This window comes from Rattus norvegicus, chromosome 8 (genome assembly GCF_036323735.1).
Source record: "Rattus norvegicus strain BN/NHsdMcwi chromosome 8, GRCr8, whole genome shotgun sequence".
In the NCBI taxonomy this organism is placed as follows: domain Eukaryota; kingdom Metazoa; phylum Chordata; class Mammalia; order Rodentia; family Muridae; genus Rattus; species Rattus norvegicus.
Genome location: NC_086026.1, coordinates 49,437,783 through 49,464,186, shown reverse-complemented (window position 1 = coordinate 49,464,186; position 26,404 = coordinate 49,437,783). Strand labels below are relative to the sequence as shown.

The 26,404-nt window shown below is 43.1% G+C and overlaps 1 protein-coding gene and 1 long non-coding RNA gene across 8 annotated transcripts; one reads left to right on the top strand and one right to left on the bottom strand.

The window, feature by feature from the left end:
- Positions 1–4,069: 4,069 nt before the first annotated feature.
- Positions 4,070–24,338, bottom strand: Zfp202 (zinc finger protein 202). 6 transcript variants are annotated; one of them, XM_063265964.1, is made up of 9 exons: positions 24,211–24,338; positions 16,205–16,347; positions 15,278–15,364; positions 9,521–10,022; positions 8,712–8,922; positions 8,328–8,416; positions 7,384–7,513; positions 6,723–6,842; positions 4,072–6,386 (listed from the first exon to the last, which is right to left on the bottom strand). In XM_063265964.1, the coding sequence occupies exons 4-9, from the start codon at positions 9,926–9,928 to the stop codon at positions 5,413–5,415; spliced, it is 1,932 nt and encodes a 643-aa protein (XP_063122034.1). In that variant the 5' UTR covers positions 9,929–10,022; positions 15,278–15,364; positions 16,205–16,347; positions 24,211–24,338; the 3' UTR covers positions 4,072–5,412. The 6 variants fall into 6 exon arrangements, with proteins under 6 accessions (NP_001102760.1, XP_063122034.1, XP_038937860.1 ...); XM_039081932.2 differs by having other exon boundaries at positions 15,278–16,753; positions 24,211–24,325; XM_017595831.3 differs by lacking the exon at positions 16,205–16,347 and having other exon boundaries at positions 24,211–24,259.
- Positions 23,465–25,796, top strand: LOC120094120 (uncharacterized). 2 transcript variants are annotated; one of them, XR_010054137.1, is made up of 3 exons: positions 23,465–23,590; positions 23,884–24,085; positions 24,652–25,796. It is a non-coding gene; the product is annotated as an uncharacterized LOC120094120 (long non-coding RNA). The 2 variants fall into 2 exon arrangements; XR_010054138.1 differs by having other exon boundaries at positions 23,584–23,723.
- Positions 25,797–26,404: the final 608 nt, after the last annotated feature.

Here is a 26,404-nt window from a genome sequence, read left to right as displayed (position 1 = left end):
TTTCACATAAGCCACCTGAAATTCTAAAAACTGCTAAAACAACAAGTAGTGAGATCCCTTCAAGGCATTCTCATAGGCAGAGACTTTTGGAATAGGGTTATAGATGCTCAGGAAATACAGCCAATGACTGATAATCATTGACAGCTCTGTAACTACAAGCCTCTATTTAGCAATGGAAACTGTTCATTGGAGAGACACCATACAGAGTGGGAGGCAATCTTTACCAACTACACATCAGACAGAGTATTAATACATAGAATATAAAAATAACTCAAAATACAAAACAAGAAAAAATAAAATTGGGATAAGGAACTGAACAGGGCTCTGGAAATAATAAAATGGTTAATAAACATCTTAAAATGTGTTCAATGCCCTTAGCCATCAGGCAAATGCAAATTAAAACTATTTTGATGGGAGCTGGAGAGATGGTTTATTGGCTAAGAACATTTGCTACTCTTGCCGAACTTCAGACTGGTTTCCAGAACCCTTGTTACCTGGCTTACAACCACCCATTAACATCAGATCTAGAGGATATGATGCCTTCTTCAAGTGGCTGCAGGCACTTGAACACACACACACACACACACACACACACACACACACACACACACACACCCCTTAAAGTTCTTTGAAATTCTTTCTCACCCCAGACAAAATGGCTATCCCCTTAGGAAGCAAGTGGTGGGAGATGTTGAAAATGCGAAGAAAGGTGAGCCCTTGTACAGTTCTGGTGCAGGGTAAGCTGGAAACGTTCCTATGGAAGTCAGTGGTGGGGTTTCTCAAAAATAAAACGAGGCAACTTCTACATGTTCCAGCTATAGCTACCACTCCTACATACATGCCCAAAGAACTTGATATCCTATTAGATAATGCACGGCTAGCAGCAGTTCATGTCGGCTCTACTTACAATAGTAAGGGCATGGAACCATTCTAGGTGTCAATCAACTGATGGATAGTGAAAAATGTTCACATACATATGGGATTCTATTGTAAGAAAAGGTGACATTTGCGGGGAAACAGATGATATTCTACAAATATTGAGACAATCCATGCACAGAAAGATATATGCTGCATATTCTGTCTCTTTTATGTGTGTATTTTTTATACAAGAATAAAAGTATGTAGAATCCAGGAAAGTAAGAAGGGAGAGAGGGTAGTGGAAACATGTAATGTGGAACTGGAAGGTGGATTTCTCAGCAGGAAAGGCTGACAAAGAGACTGGAGGCAGGGAGATGGGAAGGGGCGGATAACGACAGTAGATCAAAATTAACGATGTGTGAAAAGGTCATGAGAAAATCTGATGTTTGATAGGTAAACAAAAAATATAAAATACAAATCCTAAAGAGTTTGAATGTGGGTAAAGTTGTTCTTAGGAGCCTAAGGTTATTATTTTATTTTGCATAAATATTTTGCCTGCATGTATGTCTGTGTACCATATGTGCCTTGTACCCACAGAGACCAGGACATAAATCCCCTGGCACAGGAATTATGGAAGGTTCTGACTGGACATGTGGGTCCTGGAACTCAAACCTGGGCTCTCTGGAAGAGTAGCTAGTGCTCTTAACTGCAGTGCCAGCTCTTCAGACCCAAGTCATAGATCATTGTATGAAAATCTGTCGGGTGCAAGGTATTTTACTATGTGTTGTTGGTAAGGTTCCTTAGGACCCAAAACAATACAGGCAATTACCATTGCCACCGGTTGCTCACTAGGCCAGAAACATCCTTCCTGCTGGCTAGCCTCAGTGCCAGAAGATGCCTTGTGGGCTATTGGGAGAGAATTATCATTAATAGTCTTATTCATCCATGGTCCTGGGTACAATAATGCTTACTAGGCAGGATGAGCCTACTGGTGCAGTAGTGTCAAACCTGTTATAGTGATAACCACTTTCTGACTGGATTTGATGTCTATTGCACAGGAAGTAATTCAAGTCTGGTACTGGATACTCAATCAAAAGCCTATGTCTGATGAGGTCATAGGTCCTATTGGGGAAGCTACTGCTTTTTTTTTAAATGTACTTGATGTTTCTGCCAAACTGCCTTCTAGTTAAGTTTATGTTCATGTAACACCATTGTCAGTTTTGATCAGCGAAGCTTCTTTTTGGCAGTGCCCAGAGGTTAGTATAGATTCATACCCGATCAAAGTATAGAGAATTAAATGACTGTTGAATGCAATCCTTAAATGATACACTTACACCTTGCCTCCATGGCTCAGTGAATCACAAAGGGGGCAGAATAAATATGTCAAGGATGGATGGTTGTAGTTTGACCCCCTGGCATGAATCCTACCGTACTCTTAAAACTCGTAGCAGGTGATTACTTATACAATCTTGGCTTGTCAATACTTTGTCACGGAATGGGGAGGGGCTTATGGGCTCTCATCCCTACCTAAATATTTATCTACAGTGAGTGGTTGATGGGACGCAGACACTTCATGTTCCAAAAAGCATCCTGATGAAACTCCTTGGGATGTCCCTCCGCACATGACAGTGAGATGGGGACTAGTTGAGAAAAGACAGGGATTAGCAGGAGTGGGAGGGAACAAGAAAGGGAAATACACATCGACATGATCACAATACATCATGTTACAAGAATGATAATGAGGCTGGTTAGTGTGTTTGTGTGCTAATAAAACAGTTATCAGTGGGGAAGGCTTCAGAACGATTATTTGCAAAGCAGGCCATCAGTTGTTATTTCTGTCCTGCTTCTGTTCTACAAAGTCATGGCAGGGCTCCATTAACTGTCATTTGGATTGTCCTTCCTAGAAGCCTGGTTAATGAAAATGCTCTCTAAATGTATGTCCTAAGCATCTCACTTTCTCTTGCAGTGGGGTAATCTAGGGGCTGCTCATTCCTAGCAGAAAGGTTTGGAACAGATGATGTCTGCAGCTTCACAAGAACTAGAATTACTAGGGACATTTTGTGTGTTTTTTTTTTTTTCTTACTGGAAATACATTTTCTGAAATAGGTTTTTGGCTCTAATAACTTGACACTAGTACAATTTTTAGAAATTTCTAGAGTTCATATGAATTCATCAGCTTCTAATTTGGAGCATATTTTCTTTGCTCTCTTGGTAATATATTGTGGTGGTAAAGTTGAATGATTCCTGGTTACTCCGAATCTCTAGGTATCTTTACATCATTCTCCAACTTCAAAAACCTAGACATTCTGCTCAGTTTAGCAGACTACAGTTTCTTCCATAGAATGTCAAATCTGCCTTTTTGTCCTTACAATAATATAAGACTTCACTAAATTTAGAAGCATGCCCTGGGGAATGAACATGCTGTGCTAGGCCCGAGGGTCAGCAGAAATGCCGTTTCCTCATATGAGGCACCACCATTGGTCCTGATGCTGCACTGTGGTTGTGTTCAGTCTTGGGAACTTAAACATCTATTCAGAAGTCTTAGACAACACGGCAATTTACAAAAAGGACCAGAAACCTACTATCGGCATAGGAAACTCTGCAAGGACAATAGCAACAGAAGTGCTGCTTCATCTAACTACATCAGGTTCAAATTTTTCTTCTGGAGAATTGTCTTGACAGATTTTTACTTACTGAAATCAAGCAGACAAATTAGAGAAAAGCCAATTCCTTTTCCAGTGTGTTGTATGGTCCTTAAGAGATTAGTATGAGCTTGACTATCTTTTGAGGGACATTTCTTGTAGGACAAATTCTGTTTACACTTTAGATACATGGTTGAAAAATACAACAACATCAGTCTTTTGTGCAAACTCTAGTCTTGGCCCACTTTGTACAGTTACACCCAGAGCTATGCTAACCACTCCAAGGCTTCCAAGTGTGGAAGAAACTTTGTCCTTCCAAATCTATTTAGTTATAGCAGGAATGGCCTTCAGAGATATCAGAAACCTGAAGATCTAGAAAGTGAATAGGCAAAATGTAAGTTGGGGTATTTGGCTGTAAGTATCACTTTATTTATTTATGTATCTTCATGACAACGATTGACTGGCTTCATCATGAGAGGATTCCCTATTGGGATATTAGAGCTGGGAAGATGACTTGCTAACTCACCATATTCCTCTGTGATTGTGAAATAAGCAGAAGAAATCAGGCATAGAAGTGTATCTGCCTTCCCATTCTTTAATCCCACATCCTGGGCTCTGTCTATCAAGTATCTGTCCTCAGTCCTTTTCAGATGACCAGACATGTAAGGTTCATAAAATTTCAGCCTCCTGGGAACTTTGAACAGGCAAAAGACCCATAGGCCACCAGGAGATACTACTTTTCAGTTCACAATTACATGAAAACACTTACACATTAAAAACCAAGTAACACAGACGCATAAAAATCCCTTTACTTCCGATTAATTCTCAGGGTCCCAAGTACTAGGGTTCATAATCTTCCCAGACATTAAAAAACCGAGGCAGGCATACCAAGGACTAGGTGTCAGAACAGTCCTAACAGTCTTGGCCAGTGGCAACAACTGTTTCATAGTCTTCCAAAGTGTTTTATATCTTCTCTAGTTTTCCTCAGTCAATTAGGATTCTGCACTGGATACAGTGCCTTTCTACGCTAACAAGAGCTTCAGATCCCTTCTTACAAGCCAAATAAAGGACACGCTTAAACATTATGTGGGAATGTAATGGATTTCACCATGTCTTAATTATGCTTTACTGAATTCTTCAGCACTCCAGGACTACATCTCTTTTGCAGTAGGCATGTAAGGGACAAACTGACAGTGGCTGAATAGTAGAAAAGCTAAAGACAGGAGTATGTAGACAGGTGTGGTGCACCCCAAGAGGCTTTTGATTAGGCCCGCTTTTGTAGCAGTGTGTGGCACTTAGTGTCATTCTGACAATGGGGAAAGGAGCAGCCTGTCAAAATCCTTGTGGAGGAGCCTTAAGGATTTGTCCTTCAAAACTCTTCCCCTTTGTCTCCAGCATTGAAGGAAAGTGTACAGTGAAGAGGCGAGTTAGTGAGGAATCTGTAGCTATCCCGTCAGTGTGTGGCAAATCTATCAGCACCCAAACCTCCTATCTTGAGTTTAGGGCTGCGTGCCTTAAGGTTTGAGCCCAGTAAGGACAGACCCTTTAAGGTTGGTTGTTTATCAGACCTAGGTCCTTATCCTTGACCACACTGAAGTTGAGGCTGTTAAGTAGTCTCCAGGATCTAGAGCAGCCTACGTTTCTCAAAATATAATGACCCAAATTTCCTTAAGTCCCATATCTCCTAGATCACACCCATGAGGCAGAGGCAGGAGCATGCCAGTGAAACAGAAGCCTCAACTGAGAAAAGTTGAGTAGTTCTGGATGGGGCTTTTGTTTGGTAGTTAGAAGAGGTGACATAAGGTATGGGCAGATCAAAGAGACGCCTTACAAAAGTTCTTCTCAGGTTGAGCACAGAACCCATCCCATCTCAGTTTGCTGCTGAATTAAGCTCTCCACATATGGCCCCTAGCTAGGTCTTGGTCTTTCCTGTGTGGATTCTCTGATGGCGGATTAAGTGATATCCTCTGCTGAAACTTTTTCCACAGGTAGCACAGGTAAAAGGCTTTTCCCCAGTGTGTGTTCGTTGATGTCTGACAAGGTGATCCCTCCTGCTAAAGCTTTTACCACATTCATCACACCGGCAGTTCCTCACTGAAGCGTGGCCTTTCAGGTGCTTGGCAAACGCAGCACTATGGTTGAAGGAGCGCCCACACTCACTGCAGAGATGGTTCTCCTCAGACACATGTGTCTTCCGGTGTGCCAGATACTGTTTCTGCTCACTGAAGTTTTCTCCACAGTTCGCACATGTGTAGGGCTTGCCTCCAACATGGATTCTTTGGTGTGTTGTTAACACAGATTTCTGGCTGAAGCTTTTGCCACAAATAGTGCAGAAAAAAGGTTTTTCTCCTGTATGTGTCCTCTGGTGCCTGACCAGGTCCGATGTCCAACGGAAGTGCTTTCCACAATCATCACAGGTATATGGTTTCTCCACACGGGTAGTTGCCTCAGACTGGACTTGAGAGGCATCCACAGTCTTCCGGTTTGGAGGATGTTTATGAGGAGTGTTCACCTTATGGACTTTCTGGTGCCTCGCTAGATGTGAACTCCGTGTGTAACTTTTCCCACACTCCATACATTTATAGGGTTTTTCTCCTGTGTGAGTTCTTAAGTGCCTAATAAGATGAGAATTACATGTGAAGCTTTTTGCACATAGAGGGCAATGATGCTGTCTCCCTGACTGGGAGTGGACAGGCATAGTTTTCCTAATATTTGTGAAGCTATTGACTTTAGAAACATTTGTACCAAATCTTTCATTAAGTCTACTGGTATTATCCTCAATGACTATTTCCCAATCTGGAGTCTGGTGAATTTCTGTGTTTGCCAAAATAGACTTGTTTGTATCTTGTTGCTCAACACATTCTTCCTCGGCTTCACTCATGTCTCCTATAGAAGGGGTAAGAACAGAAAAGGAGAAGTTATAATAACAGTAATATCTTTCAGATAATGAGAGGATTTTGAATGGGTTTTCTAAGAAACAGTAGGAAGAGTAAAGAGGAGGGTAACAGTGGGAGGGTCTGGCTTTCAGAAGAGAACGTTAGTGATGGATGGCATAGTAGAAGAACCAGTGAGTGGGCTATGGGGCAAGTCTATAAAGCGAGGCCACATCAAAAAGATCAAATAAAGAAAAAGAACCAATGAGAGAGGTCCAGGAGGAAAGAGATGCACTGACTAGAGGGAACTGCCCAATTGTGGTGGCCAGACTTGACTGATACTCCTCACCTGTATAGGTAAAACTCAGGATTTCTGGTTCTGCAGGTTCTTGAGATTCATGGACTCCTGGGACCTGAGGCTCTTCTTCTCTAATCTGGGAGGGATCATCTAGTCTGGGAATTGGAAATGCTGCTCAAGAGACAGGAAAGAAAGGACATCATGATTGGCTTCAATACCTCCTTAAGAGCATCTGTCTGGACTCGTAGATGGCAGAGCCAAGGCGTGGGTTAACTGCTCAGACATCACTACTCTTCAGCTCTGCGTGTTTCCGCGCTGCCAGTCTTGAGCATTTCTAGTGCTTTCACCTGAGCCTCAGTTACTAGACTACTTACTGTGCTCCTTGCTCCTTCCCTTCAGGTTGAAGAAAGCGATTATCTTTGTTCTGACTGCTTTAAAACTCATATGCTTGCTTCAAAAGTTAAATAAAACTCAAAAAACTCTAACTGTATTTTCTCATTTTCCATTCACTTTCTTCCAAACACCTTTCTTTCTTCCTTTCTGTTGGAAGGGGGTCATCTTTTTCAGCTAACTCATCTTTAATCTCATTGTGGGGTAGGCATGCATTAGCGAAAGCTTAGTACATGTAGTTCAAGGTCTTTGATTCCCTCTATTCCAACACGGAAAAGATGTTTGTGGCTAGAATGCCCTGGAAATACATGCAACTCCTTACACAGAGAGACCACAATTCCACAATCTTCTTCCAAGACATATTCTCCATAGAATTCTTTTTGTGTTGGATCCAGATCACTCCATTGATCTTGTGAGAAGCACAGAGCCACATCCTTGAATGTGACCAGTCCCTGCAATGACACAAGGATCCAATCAGGATGTGATGCTTCAGGTAGCTTATTGTGTTTTGAGCAGGGTCCATCCAAAGACAGAGGGAGTGGGAAGAGGCAGGAGGATTTCCCTTGGGGAGCCTGGAAATGGTGTTGCTTCTGAACCTTCAGCACTTGAGGAAAACACTGGCCTTGCTTCTGTTTCTCCAACCCATTATGTTTCTCCAGGCGAAATTATATTCTTCTTCAGGCTACTGTTTAAAATGCAAGATAGACCTTAAATCATTCAGTTCTCTATTTGGTGTTTTAATGGGAGGTCTTGGTAAAAACCATCTTTCCTAAGAATGGTTCCCAAATGAGTCCATCTACTAACATCCATGGTCAGAACAAAAAAGATATTTTCTCCCACTAGACCACTAGTGAATCCTATCCATTTTTCTCAGCCCTATAATTTCATATCAAGAGGGTTAGCTCATAAATATTATAGCAGTCATGCCAGACATTCTTACAAAGGATAAAACCAAGCCCTGTTCACTTAACAACTTCAAAGTTGTACTGAAGACTGCAAAATGATCTCATTTAGTGCCTTTAGTTAGTACCTGTGGAGTTGTAGTTTAGCTGAAGAAAAGGGTCGTTAGTACCTCTGGCAAATAAAGAGACGATGAAGATTGGAGCTGAAAACAGTTGTTTAATTTCAGTTTCTTCCTATATCCCACATCCCCACAGAAAAAACAGAAAACTCATGCTTTAAGCATGCATACTTGTATCCATTATTGTTCAGCATATGGCTAACACCCAACAAATCCTCAAATATGTATTTTGAATTAGGTTTTACCTGAGAGAGAGCAGTGAGAAGAGCAACCATCTCTGGGTGTCCAGACCCTTGTTCTGTGGGAAGGTCTGCATGCTGGGACACTGGAACCTCTAAGAAACAAAAGGAGATAGTAAAGTGCAAGAAGCTGAGCTTCCTCTACTAGAGTGAACAAAAAAGTGGCTTTAACTTCTCTGCTAAGAGAATCAAGAAACTGATCTATGGTGGACAGAATTATCTTAGCTACCCACAACCCCACTGGAATGCTCTCAAGAATAACTACTTAAACCTGGCCCGAAGTACAGGCAGGTTCTAGCTGGTTCTCTCTGAGAACAGAAAGAATCAATATTCTGTGCTTTCTTCCTCACTTTGCCAAGATTTCCGCTTCCTGCTAAGGCTTCTTCCTACCACTTTCCAGCAGGGGCAGGCGCTCCCCTTCATGCTGCAAGCTCTCCTGTTCCAGTGTCCCCAGATCTGTGCTTCGGAGGGCTTCCTCATGGGGCTGCTCAGCGGTCAAGGTCTGTGTTGGCTCTTGCTGCTCATTGGAGGACTCTGGCTCCACCCCTAGGTGTAGTGTCTCCTCTGACAGAACTTCCTGGCCTTGAACATGGACGGTTACCTGGGAATAATTTTAACTTCTAGTCACGATGGAGTCAGGAGAAAATTGCTGCTTGTCATCAGGGGTATTTTGGGAGGAACACTCACAGAGGGAACCAGATGAGGAGGGGAAACTCAAGTGGCAGAGGCACATGAAGAACCAATTAATTTCACGAAGACAAGGCAGGGACTCACTAGGACGGCCCTACTTTTTTTTTTTTTTTTTTTTTACTTCTCTCAACCTTTAATCCAGTCACCTGGGGCCCTGAGGTTTCTATCCATCCTTCAGGGCTTCCCCAGATTACTCTCTTAGGAAAGGGGTCTTGGGATTAAGGGTTTTGAGGAAGTCATAATAGTTGCTCTCTATGAACTCCAAGGTTCAACATCCAGAGAAGTTTAAAACTCAATCTTTAGGTGGCACGGCAGGTGGTTCAATCCTAGAAAGTCACTCACACACATCCACCACTACCCCACAGGGCTCATGGATCTAGACGGAACCCGAAAGCAGAACCAATGAAACTTAAAGGATAATTTACGGGACCCTCATACTCTCCCCAGATCCAGCCTTTCAGGAAACAGGCCCCCTCCACATCACACAGATCAGGACTCCCCCTCCTCACCCACCGCCTTGGTCTCCTGGGTTGTTTCTGCAAACCCTCCACCAGCGTCACTGCCTCCTCGCCACTCTCTGGCCGTTGGCCTCGCACCCAGCTCTGCAGTTCTCCAGGTAGGACAGTGAGGAACTGTTCTAGCACAAGCAGCTCAAGGATCTGCTCCTTTGTTCTCCTCTCTGGCCTCAACCATTGATGACAAAGCTCTCGAAGTCTGATGAGGGCTTCTCGAGGGCTAGATGCTTCCTGGTAGCGAAAGCATCGGAAATTCTGGTGAGAGGTCTCCAGTACAGGATCATCGCCCTGCAAGGCAGATTCTGGCCCGCAGGTGAAATCATCCTCCAGTTTCACCATCAGAACTCCTTCTTCTTCTTCTTCCCAAAGATCTTGGTCCTCTAGCTCCAAGGCTGTCGCCATTTCCTGGCTCTTGGGTGTTATCACACCATTTAGCACTCACAAGGGCATTAATGTATTCTAGACCGGGTACCTCAAGGGGTTCCTCCTAAGGGACCTAGGGTGGAGAAGTAAAGATGAAAGAGAACAGAAGGGCAGTTACAGAGGGACAACAGCTTTGACTTAGGAATCCTCTGTATACTTCAGAAACGATTAACTCCCGTCTTTCCCAGTCTTCATAACTGAATGTTACAACGAAATCGAGTTGGGACAGGATATCCATGGCCTAGCAAGGTCCTCTACCCTTACTTCCTAGGGAAGGTTCCTAGCCCATAGAAACGCCGTACACTGCTCTATCTGCAACAGGGCGGCTCTATCTCCTAATTTCTCTCTCCTCCACTTCCTTCCTGCTCAGGTTTCAGTCTGGTTCCTTCATTTCCTGTCTGTGCCAGCTCTGTGAGCTCCCCACAGTACTTACAGGGCTGGGGAAGAGACGCTCATAATGCCTACTACAAACAATGCCCAGTGGCCATGATCTGCTTCCCAGGCATGCAGTGTATATAGTGAGCCATCAACACGGTGGGCACAGGTTATACAAGGCTGCATTAGACTAATACTAACCTTTGTGAAATGGGAACTGTCGGAGATTTAAGCACTCCAAGAAACAACAGTGAGGAAAGACACCAACAGTGCTGCCCCAGAAGCCTGACTTCATCTTGCTAGAGCGTCTTTAACCAGATGACTTACTGACCCCTAAATGCTCAAAGGACACTCATTTACTCTAGCCTTCTTTGCAAACTTACCTTCTTTCTACCTTGGCAGGAACCAATTGTAAAGAGAATACTTAGTTTAGTAATTTGTGGATTCAACTTTATGATTTGTTCTCATTGTTTAAAATTTATTAAAACAACCCTACCTTTTAATTTTCTCTCTTTTTTTGAATATTTATTATGTATACATCATACAGCTTTCTGCCTGCATGTACGCCTGCAGGCCAGAAGAGGGCATCAGATCCCATTACAGATGGCTGTGAGCCACCATGTGGTTGCTAGAAATTGAACTCAGGACCTCTGGAAGAGCAGACAGTGCTCTTAACCTCTGAGCCATCTCTCCAGCGCCCCCAACCCTACCTTTTAAACTTGTAAACTTTTACTCCTTTTCCTCCCTGCTACTTCAGTGTGGTCCTCACCACCTTGCTTGAACTACAGTCATGACTTCCTATGTGTACTCCCTCAGTACTCAACAATGAGTAAAATATACATTAGTTGTGAAGCTTTATCTTCAAAAGACATTCTGATTCAGTATGCCTGGACAGTTGTATCTTTACAAGGTCTACTTATCATTCTAATGAGATCCCTGGTTGTGTAACATAAAGGGAAGTAAGGGGGACTAAAAATGCATAAATTTGCCTGCTATCACTTAGTAGGTACAGGATAGGAGTATAGCCCAGTGGGAAGGTTTTTTTTTTTCTTCTGTAAATGCATTTTCTCATCAACAGAATGGAAATCGTATTTTTGTTAGAGTAAACTTGAGATCAAATGTCTTACTGTTTTCTGTGTTTAGAAGGGAGATGGAACTTCGATGTTAACTATTAACTTTCTAAAGTATTTTTCTAATGCTATATCACTTAGTATTATAAAAACATGTTATAAATCTAAGATCACTTCAAACTGTGCAGGGGCTGCAAAGTGCTTTATAGCTATCTTACCCATTCTCTGTACCACCTGCTGTAGTGACTGCACTGAGGACCAACAGCATGGCTTCTTGGGCCTCCCTGCCTTTTGTGTGTGGCTGTTTCTTAGTGTTTCCCTTTGTCACTCCCTTGCTCTGAGGATGTCCTAACCAGTTTTCATCTAGATAACTGTAACTGCCTCTGCAGTTGCTATTCCAAGTCACCATTCACCAGCAGGCAGGTCTCTCTGCAGCCTGTGAGACACCCACTTCCTAGCATAGTTAGGAATGCAGTTCAACACATTTGTAGATGACATTATTTTTCAGTGTCAAAAGTTTGGACACCCCAGTTTACAGTGTTACCAGTGTTGGCTGCCACAGTAAATCTGGTAGTTATTCTTCCCCAGTGAAGATCCTTCAATCATTCCTGCTTTTCTCCTGAGTAAGATTCTTTTGAATATATCATATACTTGCTGGCCTTAATTTTGCTATTCTTTTTTGTAATCCTTTATATCCAATACCCTCATTCCTGAACTGGGTGCATACAATCATTACAAGGGTCCCATGAATTTTAGCTTTTGAATAGGAGTTGTTAAAATTCCTTCCCAGGGGAAAACAAGCAATATCTACCCTTTGTCTCAAGTTCCTAATAAATGAAGGTATGATTCTATCAAAATTCACTCTGGAGAACAAAAGAGTTCATTGGGCATCCTTATGGAGTATAGGTGAAGGGTCACTTACAGGATATGGTTACTCTTCCCTCAAAGAGACACACCTAGAAAAGCTCTACCCAGTAGGGATGCAAGGCTTCCCACAGCTGCAGATGGAGGCCCTGTTCTAGCATTCTCTGGTGTGACTGTGTGTGTATTCTGGCCCCTCCTGCAGGGGATTGCAGAGTTGTCAGTTGGTAGGAAGCAGCTGGACACCTGGGTTGGGGGTGAGCTATAAACAAGCCCAGCTGGGACCTTCTGCAAGAGGGTACAGCTGAACGCTTCAAGATGGCAGTTGGTTGACTTGAAGAAAAACACACACACACACACACACACACACTCTGTGCCTGTGACCTTTAGTTAGGCTAAACTTTACTTATCTTTTAAGACAGCTTAGGGTTCATGTCGTGACATTTTATTTATTTTATTTTATTTTATTCTCTATACTCTTACACATGGCTAGAAATCACTGAAATGGGTCAAAAGCAACCTTGGTCCATCCCATTCATTTCCTGTCTTATTTCACAGCCACTGTTTATTTTCCTTAAACTTCATATTAGCAACTGTGATTTTTACTCTCAGCCTATTAAAGAGAACATAATAACGTTCTCATACCTTCCTGCTGTCTTAGCACCCATAGCCAGTCTTTCCCTATCTGTACACACACTTTGCTGGGCCACTGAGTCTTGTTAATTCTGTCTAACAAATGCCTTTCAAATTCACCATGTCTTCATCTGCATGAAATGGTCTAGTTGAGTACTGCAACCTGCCATATTCTGAGTGACTAAGTCTCAACCCTGGAAAAGCACTAGCCTGTCGGGCACTATGTGCCAGCACAATGAACCACTGAGTTCAAGCTTTACAAGGGGTCGTGGCTTTGTCTTCCTCCAGACAAGAATGACCCTCAGCTCAGGATCCCTCAGTAGCTACTCGTTCTGTTCGGTACCAGTTGCCAGCAATCAACTCTCGAGGTTATCACTTGGCTCTCACTGCTGGTGCACTTTATGACCTATAGAGTGTCATATATAATAATTATATAATCACATCTCCCAATTTCTCTTAATCTAAGTTATTTCATTTTATTGTCTTCAATAATTTGCAATATGGCTCCCATGTTTTTGATAGTTTTGCAACTATTTTTAAAAATTGTGTGTGGATATGGGCACGCCACAGTGTACCCTGAAGATCAAAGGACAGCTGGGTTCTATGGATCGGGTTAAGTTTAGCAGCAAGCAACTTTGTCCATTAAACCATCTTGACTAGTTCTGTTATTCGGATGGCATCTTAGGCTAAGTTTCTCTACTTCCTGATAGTCTGCACTTTTGTTTTTAATTAGATCCTCATCTTTAGTGAAGTTGGTTTCCTTTTGTGGTGGCTGTTGTTTTTCATTTTGGTAGAATTAAAAATGGACAGAGTTTCATTTGTTTCTAGCTCAGCATTGATTGGTTTTAATGTTAACTTTTCATGGTATTCCTGAAAAACAGTTCTAGTATGTTATTGGAACCTCTGCCCTCAAGTCATTTTTTTTTTTAAAAGAAGATTGTAATTGAATGTATGTATAGGTGCCTGAGGAGGTCAGAAGAGTTACAGGTAACTGTGAGCTACCTAACATTTGGTGCTGGTAACATCTCAGTGACAGCAACAAGTACTCTTAACTATTGAATTGTCTCTCTGGTCCCCTGAGAGATTTTTGTCCCAGCAAAGAATTTCTTTGATACTCAAAATTCAAGATCTCTTGGGGCCTCTCTTTTCTATCATGAGTGCCATTGCTCAAATTACTATTCGGCATCTTGTTTCCCTTTACCAAGATGTTTGGAACTTCTCTATGAACTTCTCTAAGCCTTCATTTGCCTAATTCCACTCTTCTGTCTGATCTATTTTGAGTTTGTCTTACTGAATCCTCCCAGATGATAAGAACATGGCTCCCCATCTCACAGCATACATTGTGTTGTAAAATTCTTCCTCTAGTGACAGAACTACTTATGAGACTATAAGATTCTAAAGGGAAGAACATGCTGTACTCTGCTCAAAGTCTAGTAAAAAGTAGGGACTTGTTTCAGAACTGGTGAAGGCAGAGAACATTTACTGAGTTCTTGTCTCTGGGAAGGATGGCTATCATGTCATATGAATTATTACTTAGTCATATATTCAGCAAAATGTGTTAGATAAGTGAATAAAGAAAAATTTATTGTTTCCATGGTACATATACAAGACTTCCCCAGTGGTTTCAAGTGTGATGAAGTCATAGGTAATCTTCAGGTCACATTGGGGTAATTCAAATGTACATTTTACATAACCTGGCATTTGAAAAAATAGTTTTTTGAGATTTCAAGCAGCTTTAGTAAGCACCAACCAGACAGTAGTAATTGAATGTCAATATTCACTATTCACCCAGATATACACCCCTTTATGTTAACATTCACCTGTAAGGCAGAGAAACAGAGTTGCTATACAAGGTAACATAGCTTAATAAATATCTCTAATATTTTAAAAGTCTGAGAACCACATCAGTGAAGTAATCTAGAAATTCCTTTGGTCTTCAAGGAATATCAGGTCCAAAAGATTCTATATATTGTATGTTCTGACAGAAGGAATCCTGCTTTGAGTGACTTTACTCTTTAAAAAATAAAAATTCAGCCTTGCCTGGGTGTTTAAATGTTCCCCAGTTGATGCACACTGCTGCTTGCTTTGTATTTATTTTAGCAATCTCAAAGAATAAGATGGAGGGAAGAGGTCAGCAACGGTGGCCATGACGAGGGGAAGGATTCCTTGCACTGGCAGGAGATAGGGCTGGAAGAAGCACGGCAGTTGGATAAAACTATATATTTGGTTCCGAAAGAACCATGTTCCAGCTCCAGACTCACCCACACTAGAGAAAGGTGAAGTCCACTGTAGATAACGACTTTAACACAGTGGAGTGGCATGAATTAAAATATGCTATGCAAATGTTAAGCATTAATGGAGACAAGAGGATTTGGTTTTCACTGCTTACCTCTACATTTCATGGGATGTGTGAGGTTACATGCATGATGCCTTGCAAATTGTTGGCCTTCCAATTCCATTATCTTTCTCTGGTGTCCTTGGAAGAGTTGCACAGTAAGATAAAACCCTGGTATCAACCCTTCCTGGGGCCTGGTCTGCTTGCCTCTCTACCCAGTGCTCACTCCCCATCCCGTGTTCCCAGTATCCTGAAGGGGGCCATTGTTTTTGGATACCCCATGTGGGAGTCTATAACTCGGTCAGGAATAGTAAATGATTTGTTTAGAAGAGTCACTAGGAAAATGTCTGCAGAGGCACTTCATAAGATGGGGCAGCCTCATGGCCTGGCCTTTTGAGTATGCACTGCTAAGTACACAAGTTGTGATTCGGAAGGAGGCAAGGGGAAACTAAGATCTTTTTTGCCATTCTTGGCTTAGTTTTCTCTGTCCCTTATCTGAAGGAGTCACATGACAGAGGTGGCTAATAAAGTTCTCTTGAGCACAGAAAACCATAAGACAAAAAAAAAATCTCAATTTTGTACCCTAAAAGACATATTTGTAGCTATAAGAAAAAGGGTGACTTGCATTTTTACTGGAAAATAGTCTTCAGATAATTAACTAGCAATTTGAACTTAAATGATTATATTTATTAGATCTAGATATCCTGTGGACAGCCATTTCCTTTAAGTTGAAACATTCCTGAGGAAAAGAGTGAGGCTCAAAAAACTTAGGGAGCTAATGAAACAAGGCATAGGGTATCCACAAAATTTACAAAACTTAGGAAGCTCAGTGAATCCTTACACTCACCAAGCCCAGTCCCCAAGATTACCCAAGCAGCAAGCAACTGCTGTAAAGAGCAAACTCCTTAGTGGCACTGCCTTTAAGTTATGTAGGGAGATCCAGGGTGATAGTTTTATGATGTCACCCATGCTGGGACAGACCTTTTCTGTGATATAAATGCCTTAGATTCACTCATGTTCTTGTACATAGTCTTAATAAATTCACCAGATCATGGATGGAATCATTTCTTTTTGGTATGTCATCAGCACTTTATTTAAGGGTGACGAGCCATTTATTCAGATTCCTGCAAAAGACATGCAACACAACTAGCAAGGACATAGAATCTGAGGATCAAAGAGGAGTTGGGGAGGAGCAGCTGCACAGTGACAGTGACAGGTTAAGGCATGCAACTAAGACTAATCTGAGACTAGTACACTTACCAAGGCAATTCCAATGTGATGAACTTTCTGCATGTGGTAGGGGACAGTGTGCTTCCTTTCTGTAGTGGCAACTTCATGCTTCCATTAATGGGTGATAAGACATGCCACCAAGGTAAAGCCATGAGAATGGAGTGTCCTTTGAGGAAATGCCAAGTCCACCATCTTATCTACATGCTGTGAAGTGGCATGCTTCCCCGGTGAACTGGGCCTACCGGGCAACTTTAGGGGCATTCTCAAAACTGCTAATGAAGTTGAGAATACATGCCAATCCTGAAAGTACAATACATGGGATATGGCCATAATCAGGCTAGAGCAGCATGTTTTGCCATTGTTGTGAGTGAAAAGTCACAGCTGAGCTCAGCTCTGTCTGGAAAGCACTTGGAATAAGAGGAATTCTGATATGAAAAAGATATGTGAATTCTATCCTCTGATTTGGTAGAAGATGCAAAAAAAAAAAAAAAAAAAAGCAAGCAAACAAACAAACAGATAAACCGTAGCATTTGGCAGGTGCAAGGAGGACAATACAAATTTGACCCCTGTTAAAAGCACTCCATCCCATTCCACCCCCACAGCCCCGCTTAAAAACTGGAATCCCACTGGGAACATAAGTGAGTGAAGAGGACAAAGGTAAGGCAGAAGTAAAAGAAGATGCCCTTTAATTCTAAATCCTAACACAGGGAAAATTCACGATTCAGCATAAGGTGTTGGGGTGACTAGTGCCCCAATACAGAATAAGGGAATGCTCTATGCATGAAAAGTTTTAACTGAACAGATGTTAAAACAAAGAATGAGATAGTCCCTCATAACCTGACTCACGAGGCTATGAGACATGCGTGCAGATGGGCAGTCCAAGTATCAAAGAAGTAGAAAAACAGAAACATAGGCTTATTCCTCCTTGAGACAGAGAATATGTAACCTAAAGCAATATGAGGAAAACCAGTCTCTGAAGTCTAGCTCATATAAGCCATCAGGGACACTTGGTAATCACTGGCTCAGATCTTTCATGATTATTAGAAACTGGAAAACAACAGAGGAAAGGCAGGCGATACTGAAGGAACTAGGCATGTGATAGGTAGGAGGTTGATAACCAGCTCACTGGACTAGACAGGGCTGCCCCAGGAAGGTTAAGAGGTTGACTTAGTAGGGAGATTGGGACTGGTACAGGGCTAAGAAGTCAACCTATGTGAGTGGGCACTCCCAGGAGTTGTAAGGTTGTTGAGTGAAAATTCCAGTGTTACAAGTTGATTAGCTATGAGCTATTGGCTCACCTCCTACCCCTCTTCCCTATAAGCTATTAACACTGCTGTTGGTTTCACATTAGAAGCAAATGCTAAGAATCTATTACTGAAGACACTGCACACTTTGACTATGGGACATGACACATCCATCTGGGACTGAGCTGGCAGGTTCGTACTGTAGACTCTATGTACTATAGCACGAACATGCTAGGAACGGCATGTCAGCTGTTGCAATAACGGCACGGCCATTACATAAACAGCCAATTGCTTTCTGCCTGGACTTAAGGGTTGTTTACAGGAGGGACTGATATCTACTTTTGCTAAGTAAAAGCAAATATTTGTGGCTAGAGGTCAGGAAGGCCAAGGGTTAAGAAACTAAGCACTGTTTCTGTTTTAATATATAAATGTGATGTGCCTACCCGTCTTTGAAACAGTCGTTTATACTCATGGATTTCTGCTGTCATCAGCCTCTAATATGGAAGAAAAGGCTGTACCCTCAAATGGGTATTGCGGAACCGCAGAGACTTACACTCTGTCAAGCTGCTGAGAATAAGTGACTGTTACTATGGCCCATATGCTCAGGCAGAAATGGAAGAAAATATCCGGCTATCTTTTTTACCCCTTCCAAGGGTCAGGGGACATCTTGGAAGATAAGAGTAGAAAGAACATAAGATCTTTCATAAGATCACAGGAGTGCCATGCAGCTATGCCTCTCAAAGGAAACCCCCCTTCGGAGATAGGTTCCTAAGCCCCATAAGCTGATGACACTTAGGCTCAGAATGCTCACTGAGGATGCTCATACACAAGATTCATGAGGCCCCTCTCTTGATCTAAACAGGAAGCAACTGGTGGTGAAGGCTTCTGGTGGAGCTATCTTCAGACTGAACAGGCAGCTATGGGCACGCAGCTACAAGAACTGTTACCCATGTTGGGGTGAAACATTCCATGACATAGGTACCTTTGTGCTTATGAGTAACCCTTTACTCAAGCTGTTACTAATGAACTCAATGACTTACCAAGCTAGATGGGTAGAAGAATTTCTTTGATCTGTCATTTATGTCTTATGTGGTGGGGATATTTGGTCACATCTCTGAAGGAAAAGTCACAAGACACAAGTGACAAATGTGGCCCCATAATCTGGAACTATGAATACAACTGCTTACAGGAGCTCACTGGGGCCTTCCAGCTGTTCTAGAACTCAAATTCAAAACAAACAAACAAACAAAAAATAACCTTGACTGTTCTTTCAAAGCTGCTGCTCCACAAAATTAAAGAATGTAACAAAATGGCCCTTCTACTAGCCATAGTGTGTGCTACGTACACAGATGCACACCGCTGCCTGCCACGTAATGGTAACTTGGCTTTGGAATCTTGAGTATGTATCTCTACTCTCATAAGCCACAAGGCACAATTTCTCTAACGCTCAGTCTCACCCTTGAAATGCGGTTAACATGCCTATCTCACATGCTTATTTTATGGAGTAAATGATATAATTTATATAAATCTCTTGGCATAGAATCTGGCACAGGGTAGATGCTCAAAATGGCTATTCTTTTCTGCTTCAGGCTTGTTTAAGTTCTTCTGGGAAATCAAGACTTAAATAATAAGCACACAGTCCATTTTATTTCTTAATTACGAAAGAAAAGGGAGGGAAAAGATTGGTCTATTTATTGTCTTACCACAAATGAAGTGTTAAATGCAAACGAAAAATCAGTCCTTGCTCAGAGGCAGGATAGACTGAATTAAATAAGTGGTTGAACACAGATGAGACAGAAGCTGGGTGACAGAGTCTTTAACTGAAGACGGAATCAGCAAGGCGTCTACTTACCAAAAGGAAAGACCCTTTCCCTGCTGCAGTTGGCAGGATGCATGTGATTCTTATCCAGTGAGTGTGAAGTCCCCTGAATGTTCAACCCAGAAGGCAAAGAAAGCGAAAGTGATGTGTTCCTTGGCTTTTGGCTCTCAAGCATGCCATGGTCAGTGTGCCTGATCATGCTGAAAAACTGGTTTATTAGAAAGTGCTGGTATGAAGTTCAGAACTCTGCATGCTAGGTAAGTGCTCTACCACTGAGCTACAGCCCCACCTAGAGAAATGCGTTGTTCTGTTTTGACACTTTTCCCCTCATAAAAGTCCTAGTAGAGAAGCAAGAGAATATTAGCTCAAAGCTTATTACAATAGATTTTAAGAAACAGAATGAGGAATGGAAAAGGAGAAGATAGGAAGACGTAAGACAAGTCAAATAAGTAGTGGCTGGGACAAGATGGTCAGTGTGGGCGAAGCCTTAACTATCTTCTAATCTGAAACTTGACTGTCAGCATTAAGGTTTACGGTGGATTAAAAAATGTTATTGGCAATATGTAAATTGAAAATATAAAAATCATAGCAACTTAGTCTCTAATAAAATGCTTCCTCATACATACAGATGTGAGTAGCAATGGGGGACAGAAGACTCACATTCTATACCCTGTTCTACCTTGTAAGATGTGGTATCCTGGACTATTGTATCAGCTCATTTTGAAGGAGATGATTTTTCTCTCTAAAGGCAAAGAAGTGGACCATCCTTTGAGAAGCTTTCCAGATCTGACGACGCTGAGGAGGGGCTTCAAGAGGAACAAAGACAAGCGCTTTGTTTACTGTTTGATTTACAATGGATCAGTGAGGGATAATGAACGAGGTTTACTTAAGAACTGACATAAGCTGTACTTAAATACATATGTTGAGACATTGCATATCTGGACATTCTGGCCATGTTCACTAACCTCCAACATGAAGTGAATCCTCCTACATTTAGTGGATAGTACCCAGAATTAGTTACTGTCTTAAATAATGTGGGTCGATCTTTATGTACCAATTTAAGACAAAATGCCACAAATTAATGTGAAGTTGAAAAAGTAAGGGACATCACACTTGACGCCCACCAGGAAGGAAACAGCATTTATTATTTCGAAGCCAAATGTATGCAGATGTATTTAAATTCCCACAACAGTTACAGTCAACAACAATCTCACAACACAGAAACCGTCACTTACTGGGAACAGGAGTAACAACAAGACTGTAGCTGGACTCCAGGGGTGAATGTACGTAACTCAGGACAAGTTACTTTACATGTGTACACAATCAATACATCCTGGCTACCTACTGCTCTAGCTAGGAAATTTCCTTCTGGCTTGGTCTGAGGCTCTTTCTCTTTGTCATCTATGATGACGAAGGTTGGGATCTCTGTGGTTTGACCTAGCAGAATCTGGGAAGACAGAAGAAATCGCAGCAGTCATTCTTTGTGGGCAGTTCAGTGTCTGTTTTCCTTGGTAAGCTGGGTCCACTAAGCAAGGATACATTCCTAGTCCTACCGTTCTTCAGGTAGTTTGTAGAAAAAAAGCTCAATAAATACATGCCCCAACTTGGACACAGAAGCACTGAAATTTGTGGGTGCCAGGGCTCCTCAGTATTAAGTCCTTCATGGGGGTAGCTGTAGGAATTTGGTATCAAGCATTCCAAGCTCTTTGGGGGAGTCAGGTGGTTCATCAATAGTCTACCCTGTTTTAGTGTTCAGTAGATATAGACTGCTTCAGTGTCAGAGAGAAACTTTGAAAGGAAAAGTGCACAACTTTGAGTCATTTAATTCAGTGCATAAACATACACTGAACCCTGGTTTTATATCTCATAATAGTCCAAGTGCTGAGAAGAAAGGGGAAGAAGCCATGAAGAAGTGAATCAGGAAATAGCAGGAACTTTAGCAATATTAAGGATTCACATCGAAACCTAGAATACAATCTGACCTGTGATCAGAGTGGGAGGCTCTTTATCAAGAGAATCAAGAAAATCAAGGGAGCTGGGTGCAAGCCTTTATTCTCAATCAGCATTCAGAGGCAGAGACAGAAGGCCTCTGTGAGTTCTAGGCCAGCCTAGTCTATATAGTGAGTTCCAGGACAGTCAAAGCTATATAGAGAGACAGTGCCCGAAAACAAGCAAGCAAGCTAGCAAGCAAACCAAGCGAAACAAAATGAAACTAAATGAAAGGAAATGAAACGAAAATGAAAACTAAGCTAGGAGAAAACCAAATCAAACCAAGCCAAACCAAACCCAAAACCAAGCCAGGGAGGAAAAAACAAATCAAACTAAACCAAACCAAACCAAACTAAACCAAATCAAATCAAACCAAACCAAACCAAACTAAACCAAACCAAATCAAACCAAACCAAACCAAACTAAACCAAACCAAACCAAATCAAACCAAACCAAACCAAACTAAACCAAACCAAACCGAACCATACCAGGCCAAACCAGGCCAAACCAAAAAAACAATCCTTTTCAGTATTTCATCTCAACTTGCCATGAAAGATGATACAACATTTGGCTTTCTGTCTTAAAGGCATTTAACTTCACAAATAACTCAAGCTCGAATGGTAAGACCACCCATCAAAGATTACCCAACACTACTAGTATTTGCAAGTCTTTGTGCTCAAACCTCTGTAAGGCAGGTGCCTCGAGGGAAGTCTGGCCAAAAACAGCGGTTCTCAAAGTGACCAGTACAGAACGCAGAGCACCACCTCAGTCTTACGTACAGATTCAGGTGCTTTCAACTCGATACCCACTACCTGGGCAAAGGAAGTAAAGATGAGGTTTCATGCAGAAAACACAAACTTATCAAGTGACGGCTATGTTCAAGCAAGGAGAGGACAATGAAGCAGAAAGTCTAGAGCTGTTTTGTGTTGGTGTCAAGCGGCAGTCACCTCACCTGTATGTTCTGAAATGACACGAGTCCCTCAATAGTGATGCAGATCTTTCTGGCCTTGGAATGACTGTCTCTTGCCACTATACAGACACAATGCAAAGGCTACGTGTATAGGAGACGGGAGGAGAGGTCAGTAGCTGGTCTTAGGAAGAAAAATGCACCACTTTGCTGTAGCCCTGCCCACTCTTTATGTTAGGCAGCAATGGCAGAAACTTTCTCAAGATTGACGGCCCCAAAGTATTCCACTGTCACTTGCTTCTCCCAACAAGCCTCCCATAGCCATCCTGACACCTCACTGAAATTGTTTTCTGGATTAAAGTCCATGGGGCTGCTTCAAAGAAGACCTGCAAACAGAGATGCCTTGTGACTTCCGTGTCACAAGCTTGCCTGGCTTTCACCTGCAGACTGTGGATAGGATAGCCTGTCAGCAAAACCCTGGATGTGGTACTTCTGTCTAAGACCAAGACTGTTCAAGATCAGCTGGGCCTATATACATATACAGCACAGAGAACAGACAGCTTTATCTGCGTGTAAGATACAAGACAGCTCCTGTATTTGTGCTTGCAGCCAACTATTGGACTAAGCACAGGGTCCCCAATGGAGAAAGGACTGAAGGAGCTGAAGGGGTTTGCAACCCATAGGAAGAACAATATCAACCAACTAGACACCCCCCTCCCCAGAGTTGCCAGGAATTAAACCACCAACCAAAGAATACATATGGAGAGACCCATGGCTCCAGCCGCATATGTAGCAGAGAATGGCCTTGTCAGACATCAGTGGGAGGAGAGGACTTTGGTCTTGGGAAGGCTTGATGCCCCAGTGTAGGGAAATGCCAGGGCAGGGAGGCGGGAGTGGGTGGGTGAGCACCCTCATAGAAGCAGGGGGAGGGAGGATGGGAGAGGGGGTTTCCAGAGGGGAAACTGGGAAAGGGGATAACATTTGAAATGTAAATAAATAAAATATCCAATTTTTTTTTTTTTTAAAAAAGATACAAGACAGTCACGGCTCAGAGAGAAGAAAGTGTGTGAGAGAACCAGGATGGCCACGGAATATAAACTAGCAAACTTTCAGTTCACTATGAAAAGTCCGACAGATGGTGAGACGAGGCGAAGAGGTCCCCGAACTGGCTGTCAAGGGTAGGAAGGGAGAAGTTGCAAGCGCAGACAGTAGCCTCTAGCTCTACAGGGAAGTTCTGGGTCTGTCACTAAGCCAGGTGAGAGGCACACACTAGACAGCTAGACAGTCTCCAACCACTGGCATGGATCACAGGTGATAAGATCGCAAGTGAAGGGGGCGGGGTTCGCTGGGAAGGAGGGAAGGCAAAACCTGCAGGGAGGGCTCTGGAGCAATGTGAGATGCTGAGTGAAAAGTCTGATGAGAATGGAAGGTGGGTGTCAAGGGGCCCAGACTACTCTCCACTGGCTTTTAGGGCGCCGGAGCGGTTGGCATGGACGAAATCCGAGGGGCACAGTGCATGTCCGCAGGCCCCAGGAGGGGGCGAAAGGAGGTGGTAGCTGGGCAGAGAAGCCTGGAGCGCCACCCTTGTCTCCGGACGTCCCGGCTCCGGCCGCGAGGAGGTGACATGGCTACAACGCCCAGGCCGCGGGGACCCCGCCGCCACCCCTTCCCAGGTGGGCGCTGTCCCCCGGCACCAGGGGGGCGGGGTCTGCTGCCCCTCCCTACGCTCCCGCCCTTCCCGGCCCTCATTCCCCGCCCGCTACGGTGCCCGCTCGCCGGCCAGGTCCCCGACACTCACGTCTCCCGCGGCTCCAGCGGCTCCTCCCCTGCCCGGTGCTCCCCCACCCACTCCCGGCCAAAAGAGCGGAGCGGGATCCGAGTCGCGCGGGGCCCAGCGGGTCGGAACACGTGGGGCCTCCGCGTCCGGAAGCGGAAGCGACCGCTCGCCCCACCTCCAGGCGGTGCTGGAGCCTGTCTAGGCTGTGGGAGGTTTGGTCCACTCGTTGTGTTTCTGTTGGTTGAAGCCTGGGGCTGCTCCAGTGAGACCCGTGCTGGACAAGCATTCCCTGGACTGCTGCCCTCTATGGCCAGTCCCCTTTGCGGCAAATCAGTCAACCCCCTAGGCTTGGGATTCATTGCCCACCTCCTACAGTGTTTTGTTTTCACCTTTCATGTTGGTTTTGGTATCTACATCTCCACAAGAGAAGCCCCTTCTCACACAGTTTTCTTTTCCTTTAAGCGTGGAAGAAAGAAAAAAAGAAAGATTTGGGTTTGAATGCTAGCTCCTTCATGCACAGCTGTTGCAGGGGCCGTCAGAACATCTACCCGTCAACTCTGTCCATCTTGAAAAACCACAAAACAACAACAACAACAACAACAACAACAACAACAACAACAACAACAACAACAACAAAAACCCCCTCAAACTGTTGGTCTTAGAACTAAAAAACTGCAATGTAGACGGAAGCTCAGTAAGAGATTGGTGGTGTTCTCTATTGGACTTTGTGTGCTATTTTGATGCCTCTTTGCCACTGCCTTCCCTGAGCTGAATTGCTCATTTTTGTCTTTGCCACAAACATTTCTATAGTCAGTTTTGCCCTGAATGTCACACGGTGACATGTGTAAGCCTTCTCCTTTCAGCTATTTCTTGAAAACCATTTCAATCCATTGGACAAGCTGCTATAGACTGTTCAGAATACTTTGAACTGGAGATGTCAATCGCTTTTGCTAGAGAGGCAGTTACAGTTCAGCAGAGAATGTTACAGGGCTCTGTGGTGGCCCCAACGGGAAAACTGTTTTTCTTTGGTCCAAAGAGTAGAATCTACCTTTAGCCTGGATAGAGACCAGACAATCCTGAGTCATAATTCAGTTGTGACAAGCCAATTACTTGACTAGGGGATCACCCCTCCAGCATGCAGGTTCACTTATACCGTGGTAAAAGACACAGGAGTTGGCGAAGCTATCCCTTTAATGAGATAATGTACTTTTTCAGAAACCCGATTCTGTTCAGTAAAGGCAGAGACAGTGCTAGGATGGAAAGGTCTGTCTGCCCTTCTGAGTCCTGGCTCTGGTATAGTTTTTTCCCTTCCTCCCTTCCTCCTCCTCCTCTCCTCCTTTTTCTTTTCTTTTCTTTCTTTTTTTTTAAAAAATATTTTTCTTAGGACATTGGCCAGAGTCAAAATACTCTTTTTCTGTTACTTTGTGTCTTTCCATCATTTTCTGAAGTACCTCCCTCCCCCATACTATGTGACAGCTCACAAATGTCAGGTTTCTTTTCTTCCTCTTGTCTATCTTTCTTCTCTAGGCGGGGGTGGAAATGTACAGTTTGCCTACTCGGGTATTTTTTTTTTTGTCTAATAAAATTGTCTTTGAGGTTTCTTCTTAGTCCATTTTAAAATTTTATTGTTCATGAGGCTAAGTACTCCGAGAAGGGTACCAGCTAATGAAGATTTAGCATGAGAATTTGCTCCTCCAGTTATGGAGGCTGAGACGGTACAGGATCTGGGTAGACTGCAGAATGGAGAACTGAGAAACTGGTGGTGACATTCAGCCCCAGAACAGATAGGTGAAGGTGGGTGGTGTCGCTGTGAACCCTGCATCAGCGGGCACGAGAATCAGGTTCTTGGTATATCAGGATGAAACGATGCCTTGCCCCAAAAGAAAGTATCTCTCTCTCTCCTGCCTTTTATATTCAGCCCTCAACAGGTTGACTGAGACCCACTGATTCAAGTGCTGACAAGTTCCATGCGCACGTACGTGGCAAGGGTGTGTAGGGACAGACAGATTTTGTCCAGTTATCTGGGCATCCCTTGGCCCCGTGAAATAGACACAGACTTTCCCTCAACCATGTTTGGTCCTTTGTTCTCTTCCTTTCATCACCGAGACTTTATTCTCTGTAGACTGTTAAATATGACTCTAGGTTCTTATTCAAGACAGTTTTGACTATTTTCAAGATGGCTTTGGGTAAAATTCATGGGATTAATTCTCACTTT

What these genes read in the sequence shown, in the direction of transcription:
- Zfp202 (XM_063265964.1), bottom strand. Translation starts at nt 9,928, where the DNA reads ATGGCGACAGCCTTGGAGCTAGAGGACCAAGATCTTTGGGAAGAAGAA. An exon ending in TTCTCACTGCTCTCTCTCAG is followed by an intron (nt 7,514 to 8,327) that starts GTAAAACCTAAT and finishes GTGTCATTGCAG; the next exon opens with GGACTGGTCACATTCAAGGA. An exon ending in TGGAATTGTGGTCTCTCTGT is followed by an intron (nt 6,843 to 7,383) that starts GTAAGGAGTTGC and finishes TCTCTTGAGCAG; the next exon opens with CATTTCCAATTCCCAGACTA.